Source organism: Nerophis ophidion, linkage group LG22 (assembly GCF_033978795.1).
Source record: "Nerophis ophidion isolate RoL-2023_Sa linkage group LG22, RoL_Noph_v1.0, whole genome shotgun sequence".
NCBI classification, from domain to species: domain Eukaryota; kingdom Metazoa; phylum Chordata; class Actinopteri; order Syngnathiformes; family Syngnathidae; genus Nerophis; species Nerophis ophidion.
In genome coordinates, this window is record NC_084632.1 from 10804031 (window position 1) to 10819221 (window position 15191).

Sequence of the window (15191 nt, forward strand, 5' to 3'; positions counted from 1 at the left end):
TACGATATATATCGTATTTATATATTTAAAGACATATATTTAAAGACAAAACAATGTGATAAAGTAGCCTAGTGCGGCCAGGGTGTCATTTGTGGATCGCAGCTTGAGTGTAAAAACTTAATACTTTGTCACTTATAACACTAAATTTGATTCATACCGTAGTTTTGTTTATAATTTTTTTTTTTTAACAAAATCCAAAAATAATAAATAAATAAAACATAAATAATAAATAAATAAAGCACAAGGTCCCCCACATACATAAACTTTTCAAAGTGTTGTATAAAATGTTCAGCTCTTTTCTCTTTGCATCATTTAGCTCTTTTTTTCTCAATTTTTTCCTGTTTTGTTTTTCTCCGACAACATGTGGCCAACAAAACCTTGGACACCCTTGTCACAGGGGTACTGGTAAATTCCAGTAAATGTTGGGAATTGTGCTCTGCACTTAATAATAATTTTTTTTAAATAATATTTTGGTGGATTTGTTGAAATCCTGGGCATTTTAGAGTTGAGGCTACAAGGAAAACTTCAAACATTAATAACACAATTTGTAAAATTAAAAGCTGATGCAATGTCATTTTAGAGAAAAACTCTCAAAACTTAGCCACTTTAATCAGGCCTTTTAGGCCGCGACGCTCTCAAAAAAGCCCTGTAACAACGCATTATGTAATCATGATGCAATATAGATAGATAGATAGATAGATAGATAGATAGATAGATAGTACTTTATTGATTCCTTCAGGAGAGTTCCTTCAGGAAAATTAAAATTCCAGCAGCAGTGTACAGAGTTGAGATCAATTTAAATTAAAGTAAATAATGGGGGTTTAAATGGAAACAAAATAGAGAAATATTACAATAAGAATAAAAATTAAAAAGCAACAATGGGTATAAAAATATGACAGTAAAATAAGAATATAACAAGAGAAAGTAGGCAGTAGTGACCATGTTATGGAATAATGTACAGTAATACTATATACAAACGCCACATTTTTTGAACGCATTTTGTAATAACTTGTTGCATATTGTGAAAGTTATTACAAAATGTGGGGTACTGCACTTAAAAAAAAAAGAAAAAGATTATATTTATTAGTTTATCACACAATGTACCAAATAATTTGGTACATTAGGTCATTAACCATAAAATTTGGTGCCTCATTTAGGAAAAACTATCATAGCAACACAAAACATTTGATCTTCATTTGAATTAGTTTTAGAATCTAGTAGGATGTCTCATTGGTCAAACCTACATCAAAGGTAATGTTATTAATAATTACAATAAAGAATGTGATTGCAAGCTAGAGACAAAAGAATAAACCTTCCCGGTAAGGTTTATTCAGGTGTACTGGAGAGGAGGCTACGCCGGATAGTCGAACCTCGGATTCAGGAGGAACAGTGTGGTTTTCGTCCTGGTCGTGGAACTGTGGACCAGCTCTATACTCTCGGCAGGGTTCTTGAGGGTGCATGGGAGTTTGCCCAACCAGTCTACATGTGCTTTGTGGACTTGGAGAAGGCATTCGACCGTGTCCCTAGGGAAGTCCTGTGGGGAGTGCTCAGAGAGTATGGGGTATCGGACTGTCTTATTGTGGCAGTCCGCTCCCTGTACGATCAGTGTCAGAGCTTGGTCCGCATTGCCGGCAGTAAGTCGAACACATTTCCAGTGAGGGTTGGACTCCGCCAAGGCAGTCCTTTGTCACCGATTCTGTTCATAACTTTTATGGACAGAATTTCTAGGCGCAGTCAAGGCGTTGAGGGGTTCCGGTTTGGTGGCCGCGGGATTAGGTCTCTGCTTTTTGCAGATGATGTGGTCCTGATGGCTTCATCTGACCGGGATCTTCAGCTCTCGCTGGATCGGTTCGCAGCCGAGTGTGAAGCGACCGGAATGAGAATCAGCACCTCCAAGTCCGAGTCCATGGTTCTCGCCCGGAAAAGGGTGGAGTGCCATCTCCGGGTTGGGGAGGAGACCCTGCCCCAAGTGGAGGAGTTCAAGTACCTAGGAGTCTTGTTCACGAGTGGGGGAAGAGTGGGTCGTGAGATCGACAGGCGGATCGGTGCGGCGTCTTCAGTAATGCGGACGTTGTATCGATCCGTTGTGGTGAAGAAGGAGCTGAGCCGGAAGGCAAAGCTCTCAATTTACCGGTCGATCTACGTTCCCATCCTCACCTATGGTCATGAGCTTTGGGTCATGACCGAAAGGATAAGATCACGGGTACAAGCGGCCGAAATGAGTTTCCTCTGCCGTGTGGCGGGGCTCTCCCTTAGAGATAGGGTGAGAAGCTCTGCCATCCGGGAGGAACTCAAAGTAAAGCCGCTGCTCCTTCACATCGAGAGGAGCCAGATGAGGTGGTTCGGGCATCTGGTCAGGATGCCACCCGAACGCCTCCCTAGGGAGGTGTTTAGGGCACGTCCAACCGGTAGGAGGCCACGGGGAAGACCCAGGACACGTTGGGAAGACTATGTCTCCCGGCTGGCCTGGGAACGCCTCGGGATCCCCCGGGAAGAGCTAGACGAAGTGGCTGAGGAGAGGGAAGTCTGGGTTTCCCTGCTTAGGCTGTTGCCCCCGCGACCCGACCTCGGATAAGCGGAAGATGATGGATGGATGGATAGATGGATGGAGACAAAAGTTATTCTAATTACTGATATGAAAATTACAACTAAAATGCACAGAAATGTCGGAAGACATGCTCATGCAATATGGTGTATCTTATGATAATATAACATTAAGATTGAAAAACACTAATAAAAAATTTATTCCACCAATGATGAATCATGTTTATCACAAAATGTAAATATTTGATGAATTAGCATATATATATATATATATATATATATATATATATATATAGCGTATTTCCATGAATTGCCGCATGGGCGCTAATTAATTTAAAACCTCTTGTCACTCCAGCGCTTACCAAAGGCATGCGGTAAAAGTAAGCATGCGCTAATTATTTTAAAACCTCTTCTCACTCCGGCATTTACCAAAGGCATGCAGTAAAAAAATTGAGTGTGACGTAAGCTTGGACCTTAAATCCTACTGAATAGCTCTTAATCTTCTTCCCTTTATGCGATTTCAAAATACCGGCATTGAAATCAGCCTCCTCCATTTTGAAAATGATGACAGGGGAAGTGTCACTCGTGATGTCACGAGTTTGACCAGGCTGTAACTCAAGGCAGGCGCAAACTATATGCCCTGCGGCAATTCAAGGAAATACGGTATATATATATATATACATATGTCTAATATGTATATATACGTATGCATATGTATATATACAAGTATACATATACTGTGTATGTATATATATATATATATATATATATACATATATATATATATAAAATTCTTTGCTTACACATTTAAATACAAGTACATCCACTGCAACTAATGAAAATTCATCAATATGACCGACAGGACAAAAAACGACCTTGTTTATCTTCATTGACAGCATGAAAAGTCGTCTGGTGAAAAGATACTAAGAATGATAGATTGGAATAATATCGGGCCTGTGAAGATACCTAAAACACTTTAAAATGAAAGCCATTATTCATTACTCTGCAGTCACACTCTGGTGGGCGGCGGGACTCAGATGTCGTCCGGAAACTTGAGGGTTCCTGGTATGAATCCAGCATCTCCCATCCCAAAATAATTCATGCAGTAATTGGAGGACTTTTTATTCACTTTATCACATCCAAGCCATCATTTTACTTGTACAGAACATGGATTACTCCACCAGCTCGGTACGTCTAGAACCAGGCTTCTCCAACATGATGACGAGTAGCTGGAAAGACGTTTGTTTCAGCTCCTCGTATTTTATATTTTAGTGACTCTTCAATTCAGACATTATGCTTCTTTTCTTCTTCTTCCACAATACAATTTAAACCAGGGGTGTCCAAAATTTTTCCAGTGAGGGCCACATACAGAAATTTTGAAGGATGCAATCTTCTACATCTTTTACATAAAAAAAATACTAAAACCTGTTACATTCCGGTGCCATTGTTGTGTTAAAATCTAACTATTGTCGCTAATTCTGGCATATTTACTGTGATACTTTGCTCTTATTCAATTGGGTGGGTAGAGTAGCCAGAAATTGTACTCAAGTAAGAGTACTGTTACTTTAGAGATGTATTACTCAAGTAAAAGTAAGGAGTATTCACCCAAATGTTTACTTGAGTAAAAGTAAAAAGTATTTTGTGAAAAAACTACTGAGTAACTGATGAGTAACCTGTTCGTTTAATGATGACGGCAACAAGTAATGCACAAAAACATAAAAATACTAAAGAACAAATTCAGAGCCAGGAATATCTCTTAAGCAACTAAAACAATAATATGTATTAAATAATATATATTTGGTTTTACACTGTATTGAAAAAAAATTTGAAAATGAATTTTACCTTTGTAACCTCATTATACTATTGGCTAAGTTTTATATTCATAAATGTAAGTTTCTCAATACCCGAACTGTTTTTTGTGCCTTTAAAAAAGATTTAGAACTGTACATTAAAACACTCTACCTCTAACAACCAAAAAGCTGTGAAAACGATGATGCTGTGTTCCAAATTTAAGTTATTTACTGAGATTAAGTGAGCCTACGGCTTTGCACATTGTTTATTTTATATATATATATATATATATATATATATATATTTTAATTCTATTTTAGTTACTTTGAATTTACAACCACCTGGCGTTGTTTTGTATGTTTTTTATACTGTCTTGTACTGTCTTTGTACTTACTTTGATTATTATTTTCAACTGTTTGTAAATGTTGAAATTTATAAATAAAGGTTTTTAAAAAATGTTTTATTTTAAAAAGTGTGCAGTTAATCATGTGACTGCCTGGCTCGGTTTGATTAGTGAAACGGAGTCAAACGTCACCAGTGACTGCATTTGATTGGTGAAACGGAGTCAAACGTCACTAGTGACTGCATTTAATTGGTGAAACAGAGTCAAACGTCACCTGTGACTGCATTTGATTGGTGAAACGGAGTCAAACGTCACCAGTGACTGCATTTGATTGGTGAAACGGAGTCAAAGGTCACCAGTGACTGCATTTGATTGGTGAAACGGAGTCAAAGGTCACCAGTGACTGCATTTGATTGGTGAAACGGAGTCAAACGTCACCAGTGACTGCATTAGATTGGTGAAACTGAGTCAAAGGTCACCAGTGACTGCATTTGATTGGTGAAACGGAGTCATACGTCACCAGTGACTGCATTTGATTGGTGAAACGCAGGCATGTGATAGATCCTACTTTGAAGGTCTGTCTGACAAAACAAACAAAGCGTGCATTAACAGATCGATAAAAATCAGTAGCGAGTAGCGAGCTGAATGTAGATAAATGGAGCGGTGTAAAAGTAGCGTTTCTTCTCTATAAATATACTCAAAAAAAGTGAAATATATTGCATTAAAACTACTCTTTGAAGTACAATGTATCCCAAAAGTTACTCAAGTAGATGTAACGGAGTAAATGTAGCGCGTTACTACCCACTTCTGCAATTCAATTCAGTTGGTCGTGGCCCCAGAATGCAGAGACGGCAGATGAAGTGCCGTGCATATAAAGCCTTCTGAATGGCAACCACGAACAGGTGTGTCTTGATTGCTAATCAGGGACAGGTGAAAAAGCCAGCGCTCAGACTGGAGAACAGGTGACAAAAGGAAACAAAGAGGAAGTGGAAGTGAAAATAAGAACATAAATCAATCAATCAATGTTTACTTATATAGCCCTAAATCACTAATGTCTCAAGGGGCTGCACAAACCACTACAAACCACTACGACATCCTCGGTATAAATAAACCTATCATGTCAAAAAAACAAAATTGAAGGTCAATATATGTGAACCAAACATCCACAGCTTAACATTGGGTTATAGGGTTAAATACAGAGTAGAATAATTCCTGATTATGTTTATGTTAATGATTTTGTTCACATTCTTGTATTTTTTTTTACAACTGTAAAGCACTTTAAATTGCTGTGTGCTATAAAATAAACTTGCCTTTCCTAATCTAAACCCTTTGAGATACTATGTTATTATGTTAATGATTTTGTAATGATTGCTGGGCATTGTGATGCGGGATCGTTCTTCCAAGGATGCAGTCGGGCAACCGAACACAGCGTACTGTAAGAAATTAAGATTTATTTAATAAATAAAACAGACTTAGTCAAAACAAACAGAACTAGCACGGGAGCTAGAAAAGAACTAAAAGCGCTAGCATGGGAGCAAGGAAAATAACCGACAAATTTGCACAAGGCACAAAAGGCAAAACAAAAACTACTAACATGAGAGCTAGAGGTAAACAAATGCATAGCGCGAAAGCATGGAAATGGAATCGTTACTGTAGTGAAACACAAACTGCGTGAAACAATAACTAGGATGCGAGAGTGAATGTGCAAAACTAACAAAACATAAACAATAAAGTCCAAAACTAACAAAACATAAACATGTGTGTGCATATGTAAATATGTAAGTGTGTGTGAATTTAAATGTATTATATATAGATAATATATAGCATCTATGCAGCAACCACTGAATTGAATTATATTATATGTATTATTGTATTACATATTGTGTATATATATATATATATTGTATATGTATAGGGGTGGGACCTAATAAGTTTACTTTTTCCCACTCCCTTTTGAGCCAATCTTGACATCTACAAAAGATTAGTCACATGTAATGTTTTCAATGTAGGTGTAAAAATAATGTATATATATATTTATTTTGTATTTTATGTCATTCTTTTGTTTTGTTTGCATGGCTCAAAATAAACCATTCAAACCATTCATTCATTCATTCAAAAGGCAGGCTTGAATAAGGGTGGTGATTAACAAAACAGGTGTGCGTCTGGAAACCACGGCAGATGAAAATAATAAGTTACTATGGAAACAGACTAAACAAGGAACTAAGGCAAACATTGGCAGACTATAATACAAAAACGGAACAAAACCAGAATATGTAATGATCCGGGCCGCGGATCATAACAGATTTACTAATATTATTACACCGCCAACCATTTCTTGGAAGAAATTTGTGTCCATCATGACAGAACGCACGGAGATGTATCAAAGACCAAAAAGAAGCACAGGTAGTCTCCCATTTTGGTTCACAGGTCCTGCTACATTTTAGTCATAGTATTCTTGTGTAATATTAAAAGCCATGTTTATTTTGTCTTTAGAATGTGTAAATAGAAATCGAGCAGCGGGTCGCACACGTTGGACACCCCTGATTTCACGGTTGCCAGTCATGTAAATAAAACACATACACCTCTCCTCTGTTTTTGTCTAAGTATGTTTCATTGTGATGAAAGTTGGAGACCCCTGGTCAATTATATTCCTGAAGGTTCTGATATTGTGTGAATCAACTGCACATCTGATCAGTTCTTCTGCCTTGTTCTATCTGTAGACATAAGGGAGAGTGGAAGCCCCAAGCCAGTGATGGTTTTCATCCACGGTGGATCCTACATGGAAGGAACTGGAAACCTGTTTGATGGCAGCATCCTGGCCAGCTATGGAAATGTCATTGTCATAACAGTCAACTACCGCTTGGGGGTCCTAGGTATGGCACTTAACTTGTGAGACTGATCAGCTAATATTTGTATTGGTAAGCCACATATTTTACAATATCTTACTACAGGAGATCAACTAAACTTAATATGCATGTATAAACACGCACTTAAACAGTATAGAGAGTAATATATTACCAAAGTAACATTTTAATGTCGCGCTCACCATCGTTATACACAGGACTGATTTACAACGTGACTCCGTGCCAAGTCAATGTTGTTTATATTGCATGATTCATAAACAAGGGCAGCGCGGCGGAAAGTGGTTAGCACGTCTTCTTCACACTCAGGCGATCCGGGGTTTCAATCTCGCAACTTGTCCGTGTGGCGTTTACCTGGACATAGTGTTGCAAGTCTGACTTAGCACTAGGGATGAGTACCGTTCAAATTTGAACCGATTGGGTAACAAATCCCCCCACCTGGGAATCGATACTGTCAATCAATCAATCAATCAATCAATCAATGTTTATTTATATAGCCCTAAATCACAAATGTCTCAAAGGACTGCACAAATCATTACGACTACGACATCCTCGGAAGAATCCACAAAAGGGCAAAGAAAACTGACACCCAGTGGGCAGGGAGAATTCACATCCAGTGGGACGCCAGTGACAATGCTGACTATGAGAAACCTTGGAGAGGACCTCAGATGTGGGCAACCCCCCCCCCCCCTCCCCCCCCCTCTAGGGGACCGAAAGCAATGGATGTCGAGCGGGTCTAACATGATACTGTGAAAGTTCAATCCATAGTGGCTCCAACACAGCCGCGAGAGTTCAGTTCAAAGCGGATCCAAGACAGCAGTGAGAGTCCCGTCCACAGGAAACCATCCCAAGCGGAGGCGGAGCAGCAGCATAGAGATGTCCCCAACCGATACACAGGCGAGCGGTCCATCCTGGGTCTCGACTCTGGACAGCCAGTACTTCATCCATGGTCATCGGACCGGACCCCCTCCACAAGGGAGGGGGGGGACATAGGAGAAAAAAGAAAAGAATCGGCAGATCAACTGGTCTAAAAAGGAGGTCTATTTAAAGGCTAGAGTATACAGATGAGTTTTAAGGTGAGACTTAAATGCTTCTACTGAGGTGGCATCTCGAACCGTTACCGGGAGGGCATTCCAGAGTACTGGAGCCCGAACGAAAAACGCTCTATAGCCCGCAGACTTTTTTTGGGCTCTAGGAATCACTAATAAGCCGGAGTCTTTTGAACGCAGATTTCTTGCCGGGACATATGGTACAATACAATCGGCAAGATAGGATGGAGCTAGACCGTGTGGTATTTTATACGTAAGTAGTAAAACCTTAAAGTCACATCTTAAGTGCACGTGTTAAGTTACTAGCCCAAGACTTGGGTTGGCTCGTAAATTCAGTCTTGGCTGCATCTAGTCTTTTGTTACCCCCTAAAAAGTGTTTATAATGTAAGTATTACACTTAGTATGAACAAGAAAGTTTGATCACATTACGCCTGTACTGGCTCACCTGCACTGGCTTCCTGTGCACTTAAGATGTGACTTTAAGGTTTTACTACTTACGTATAAAATACTACACGGTCTAGCTCCATCCTATCTTGCCGATTGTATTGTACCATATGTCCTGGCAAGAAATCTGCGTTCAAAGGACTCCGGCTTATTAGTGATTCCCAAAGCCCAAAAAAAGTCTGCGGGCTATAGAGCGTTTTCTGTTCGGGCTCCAGTACTCTGGAATGACCTCCCGGTAACAGTTCGAGATGCCACCTCAGTAGAAGCATTTAAATCTCACCTTAAAACTCATTTGTATACTCTAGCCTTTAAATAGACTCCCTTTTTAGACCAGTTGATCTGCCGTTTCTTTTCTTTTTCTTCTATGTCCCACTCTCCCTTGTGGAGGGGGTCCGGTCCGATTCGGTGGCCATGTACTGCTTGCCTGTGTATCGGCTGGGGACATCTCTGCGCTGCTGATCCGCCTCCGCTTGTGATGGTTTCCTGCTGGCTCCGCTGTGAACAGGACTCTCGCTGCTGTGGTGGACTGGACTCTCGCGACTGTGTTGGATCCATTGTGGATTGAACTCTCACAGTATCATGTTAGACCTGCTCGACATCCATTGCTTTCCTCCTCTCTAAGGTTCTCATAGTCATTATTGTCACCGATGTCCCACTGGGTGTGAGTTTTCCTTGCCCTTATGTGGGCCTACCGAGGCTGTCGTAGTGGTTTGTGCAGCCCTTTGAGACACTAGTGATTTAGGGCTATACAAGTAAACATTGATTGATTGATTGATTGATAGTATGCACCAGCTGTTTGATTTTAATGTGTATTTAGTTGTAGTTTTTATTAACACTTTTGAAATCCTTTGAAATTGCCATGCAAAATCGCTAATGCTGTTCTATTTCGGTTTCATCTGACCACATGACATTTTCCCAATCCTAAATTATGGTGGAAAATAAGTATTTGGTCAACCCTTCAAAGCTCTCACTGATGGAAGGAGGTTTTGTCTCAAAATCTCATGATACATCTCCCCATTCATTCTTTCCTTAACACGGATCAATCGTCCTGTCCCCTTAGCAGAAAAACAGCCCCAAAGCATGATGTTTCCACCCCCCATGCTTCACAGTAGGTGTGGTGTTCTTGGGATGCAACTCAGTATTCTTCTTCCTCCAAACACAACGAGTTGAGTTTATACCAAATAGTTCTATTTTGGTTTCATCTGACCACATGACATTCTCCCAATCCTCTGCTGTATCATCCATGTATCCATTTTGGTATAAACTCAACTCGTCGTGTTTGGAGGAAGAAGAATACTGAGTTGCATGCCGAGAACACCATACCTACTGTGAAGCATGGGGGTGGAAACATCATGCTTTGGGGCTGTTTTTCTGCTAAGGGGACAGGACGATTGATCCGTGTTAAGGAAAGAATGAATGGGGCCATGTATCGTGAGATTTTGAGCCAAAACCTCCTTCCATCAGTGAGAGCTTTGAAGGGTTAACCAAATACTTATTTTCCACCATAATTTACAAATAAATTCTTTAAAATTCCTACAATGTGATTTCCTGGATTTTTTTTTTCACATTCTGTCTCTCACAGTTGAAGTGTACCTATGATGAAAATTACAGACCTCTGTCGTCATTTTAAGTGGGAGAACTTGCACAATCGGTGGCTGACTAAATACTTTTTTGCCCCACTGTAATTTTCAGGTATTTGTCAGATCCCACTTTGGAAGGTTACGGCACACAGTTGAGCATATTTTGTCAGCAAGAGTCAAGAGGAGAAAAAACAAATATTTTAGGTTCTCATAGCCTCTCTCTTTTTGAATTGTAGGATTCCTGAGTACTGGTGACCAGGCAGCCAAAGGGAATTATGGCTTGTTGGACCAAATCCAGGCTCTTCGGTGGACCAGTGAGAATATTGCAGCCTTTGGCGGGGATCCATTACGCATTACTGTGTTTGGTTCAGGAGCCGGAGCCTCCTGTGTCAATCTTCTCACGCTGTCTCACTACTCCGAGGGCAACCGCTGGAGCAACTCCACCAAAGGTAAGAGCTGTAAGCTTACCGGGAAAACAGGTGTATTGATGATGCTTTCCAGTCAATTACACAAGTGATGCCTATTAGGAACTTAAGTTTGATACATTACCACATGTGACATTTATAATTAAATGGAGTAAAAATGCACGTACAGTGAAGTACATGAGTGGTGCTGGAAAAACCTGTCGAATAAATAACTTTTATATAATAACTTGTAAATACAAACCCCGTTTCCATATGAGTTGGGAACTTGTGTTAGATGTAAATATAAACGGAATACAATGATTTGCAAATAATTTTCAACCCATATTCAGTTTAAAATATGCTACAAAGTTGAGAAATGCTCATCAAACACTTATTTGGAATACCCCACAGGTGTGCAGGCTAATTGGGAACAGGTGGGTGCCATGATTGGGTATAAAAGCAGCTTCCATGAAATGCTAAGTAATTCACAAACAAGGATGGGGCGAGGGTCACCAATTTGTAAGCAAATTGTCGAACAGTTTTAGAACAACATTTCTCAACGAGCTATTGCAAGGAATTTAGGGATTTTACCATCTACGGTCCGTAAAATCATCAAAAAGTTCAGAGAATCTGGAGAGATCACTGCACGTAAGCGATGATATTACGGGCTTTTGATCCCTCAGGCGGTACTGCATCAAAAACCAAAATCAGTGTGTAAAAGATATCACCACATGGGCTCAGGATCACTTCATAAAACCACTGTCATTAACTACAGTTAATTTTGATGCTAGCAACACATGACAAAAAAGTTGAGAAAGGTGGCAATTATACTGATAAAGTTGAGGAATGCTCATCAAACACTTGTTTGGAACATCCCACAGGTGTGCAGGCTAATTGGGAACAGGTGGGTGCCATGATTGGGTATAAAAACAGCTTCCCAAAAAATGCTCAATCTTTCACAAGAAAGGATGGGGCGAAGTACACCCCTTTGTCCACAACTGCGTGAGCAAATAGTCAAACAGTTTAAGAACAACCTTTCTCAAAGTGCAATTGCAAGAAATTTAGGGATTTCAACATCTACGGTCCATAATATTATCAAAAGGTTCAGAGAATCTGGAAAAATCACTCCACGTAAGCGGCATGGCCGGAAACCAACATTGAATGACCGTGACCTTCAATCCCTCAGACGGCACTGAATCAAAAACCGACGTCAATCTCTAAAGGATATCACCACATGGGCTCAGGAACACTACAAAAAAACCACTGTCACTAAATACAGTTGGTCGCTACATCAGTAAGTGCAAGTTAAAACTCTACTATGCAAAGCCAAACCCATTTATCAACAATATCCTGAAACGCCGCTGACTTGGCTGGGCCCGAGCTCACCTAAGATGGACTGATGAAGTGAAGTGAATTATATTTATATAGCGCTTTTCTCAAGTGACTCAAAGCGCTTTACATAGTGACACCCAATATCTAAGTTACATTTAAACCAGCGTGGGTGGCACTGGGAGCAGTTGGGTAAAGTGTCTTGCCCAAGGACACAACACCAATGACTAGGTTGGCGGAAGCGGGAATCAAACCTGCAACCCTCAAGTTGCTGGCACGGCCACTCTACCAACCGAGCTATTCCGCCTCCTGATGCAAAGTGGAAAGGTGTTCTGTGGTCTGACGAGTTCACATTTCAAATTATATTTGGAAACAGAGGACGTAGTGTCCTCCGGAACAAAGAGGAAAATAACCATTCGGATTGTTATAGGCGCAAAGTTCAAAAGCCAGCATCTGTGATGGTATGGGGGTGTATTAGTGCCCAAGGCATGGGTAACTTACACATCTGTGAAGGCACCATTAATGCTGAATGGTTCATACAGGTTTTGGAGCAACATATGTTGTCATCCAAGCAACGTTATCATCGACGCCCCTGCTTATTTCAGCAAGACAAGTGTTACAACAGCGTGGCTTTGTAAAAAAAAAGAGTGCGGGTACTTTCCTGGCCCGCCTGCAGTCATGACCTGTCTCCCATCGAAAATGTGTGGCACATTATGAAGCGTAAAATACGACAGCGGAGACCCCGGACTGTTGAACGACTGAAGCTCTACATAAAACAAGAATGGGAAAGAATTCCACTTTCAAGGCTTCAACAATTACTTTCCTCAGTTCCCAAACGTTTATTGAGTGTTGTTAAAAGAAAAGGTGATGTAACACAGAGGTGAACATGCCCTTTCCCAACTACTTTGGCACGTGTTGCAGCCATGAAATTCTAAGTTAATTATTATTTCTACCAATTATTATTGTTTGAACGTTAAATATATAGTCTTTGTAGCATATTCAATTGAATATTGGTAGAAAAGGATTTGCAAATCATTGTATTCTGTTTATATTTATATCCAACACCATTTCCCAACTCATATGGAAACGGGGTTTGTACTAGGGACGTGCCGATTGATTGGCCACCCATCATAAAATACGATCCTCTCTGGCTGACAAGCGACTCGCACTAAGTCAATAATAATCACCTCCATTACAGCAAACAAACTGCATTTGTCAGCATTTTAAGTATCATTATCAAGTCCTATTATCATTGCAGGACAAGGCTAAACATGTTACATATCGACATAAAAACTAAGTGCAGGCATGCTAATACCTAAGCTAGCTTTAAAAAAGTTCTTAGTAAAGCTTAGGAAGTGTAGATGGAATTGTGATACTACAGAAAGTAAGCATTTATCAACGGGAAATTACAAACCCTCTTTCACCCCCATACCATCACAGATGCTGGCTTTTGAACTTTGCATCGATAACAGTCTAGATGGTTCGCTTCCCCTTTGGTCCGGATGACACGATGTCGAATATTTCCCCCCAAAAATTTGAAATGTGGACTCATCAGACCACAGAACACTTTTCCACTTTGTATCAGTCCATCTGTGTTTCTGGATGTTGTTGATAAATGGCTTTCGCTTTGCATAGTAGAGCTTTAACTTGCACTTACAGATGTAGCGACCGACTGTATTTAGTGACAGTGGTTTTCTGAAGTGTTTCTGAGCCCATGTGGTGATATCCTTTAGAGATTGATGTCGGTTTTTGATATAATGCCGTCTGAGGGATCGAAGGTCACGGTCATTCAATGTTGGTTTCTGGCTATGCCGCTTAAGTAGAGTGATTTCTCCAGATTCTCTGAACCTTTTGATGATATGGACCGTAGATGTTGAAATCCCTAAATTTCTTGCAATTGCACTTTGAGAAACGTTGTTCTTAAACTGTTTGACTATTTGCTCACGCAGTTGTGGACAAAGGGGTGTACCTCGCCCCATCCTTTCTTGTGAAAGACTGAGCATTTTTTGGGAAGCTGTTTTTATACCCAATCATGGCACCCACCTGTTCCCAATTAGCCTGCACACCAGTGGGATGTTCCAAATAAGTATTTGTTGAGCATTCCTCCACTTTATCAGTATTTATTGCCACCTTTCCCAACTTCTTTGTCACGTGTTGCGGGCATCAAATACTAAAGTTAAGGATTAATCACAATCAGTTTGAACATCAAATATGTTGTCTTTGTAGCATATTCAACTGAATATGGGTTGAAAATTATTTGCAAATCATTGTATTTTGTTTATATTTACATCTAACACAATTTCCCAACTCATATGGAAAGGAGGTTTGTATTAAGGTAGATTAATAAGAGTTAGAGAGAGCATAATATAACAAATGGAGGTGAGGGAAATAATCGATTTTTAGATGTATCGCAATTTGGACATGGACGATTATAAAATCGATTAGTAAACATCAACAATCGATGATGGGATAATGTGTCGTGCATTTAACATCAAGTGTTTCCCCTTCTCTCCTTCCTCCACCTCCTCCATGTTCAGGCCTGTTTCAGAGGGCCATCACCCAGAGTGGCACAGCGCTCTCAAGTTGGGCTGTCAGCTTCCAGCCAGCCAAGTATGCCAGAATGCTGGCCCGCAAAGTCGGCTGCAACCTGGAGGACACGATAGAACTTGTGGCGTGTCTTCAGAACAAACCTCACAAAGAGTTGGTCGATCAAGACATCCAGCCGGCTCGGTACCACATTGCCTTTGGACCCGTCATCGACGGCGACGTCATCCCTGACGACCCTCAGATACTCATGGAGCAAGGTACGAGACTTCAATACGCTTCATTATCCAGCCTTTCTAACA

General features: G+C 40.3%; 1 protein-coding gene across 3 annotated transcripts in view; it reads left to right on the forward strand.

Annotated features, from left to right (window-relative positions):
- The window catches only part of nlgn1 (neuroligin 1), a 115608-nt gene that overhangs the window by 65458 nt on the left and 34959 nt on the right, over positions 1-15191 (forward strand). For all 3 annotated transcript variants that reach the window (XM_061883258.1, XM_061883259.1, XM_061883260.1), the window contains 3 exons: positions 7399-7551; positions 10849-11061; positions 14883-15149. In XM_061883258.1, coding sequence (XP_061739242.1) covers positions 7399-7551; positions 10849-11061; positions 14883-15149 — 633 coding nt within the window. The remainder of the gene's footprint in view (positions 1-7398; positions 7552-10848; positions 11062-14882; positions 15150-15191) is intronic.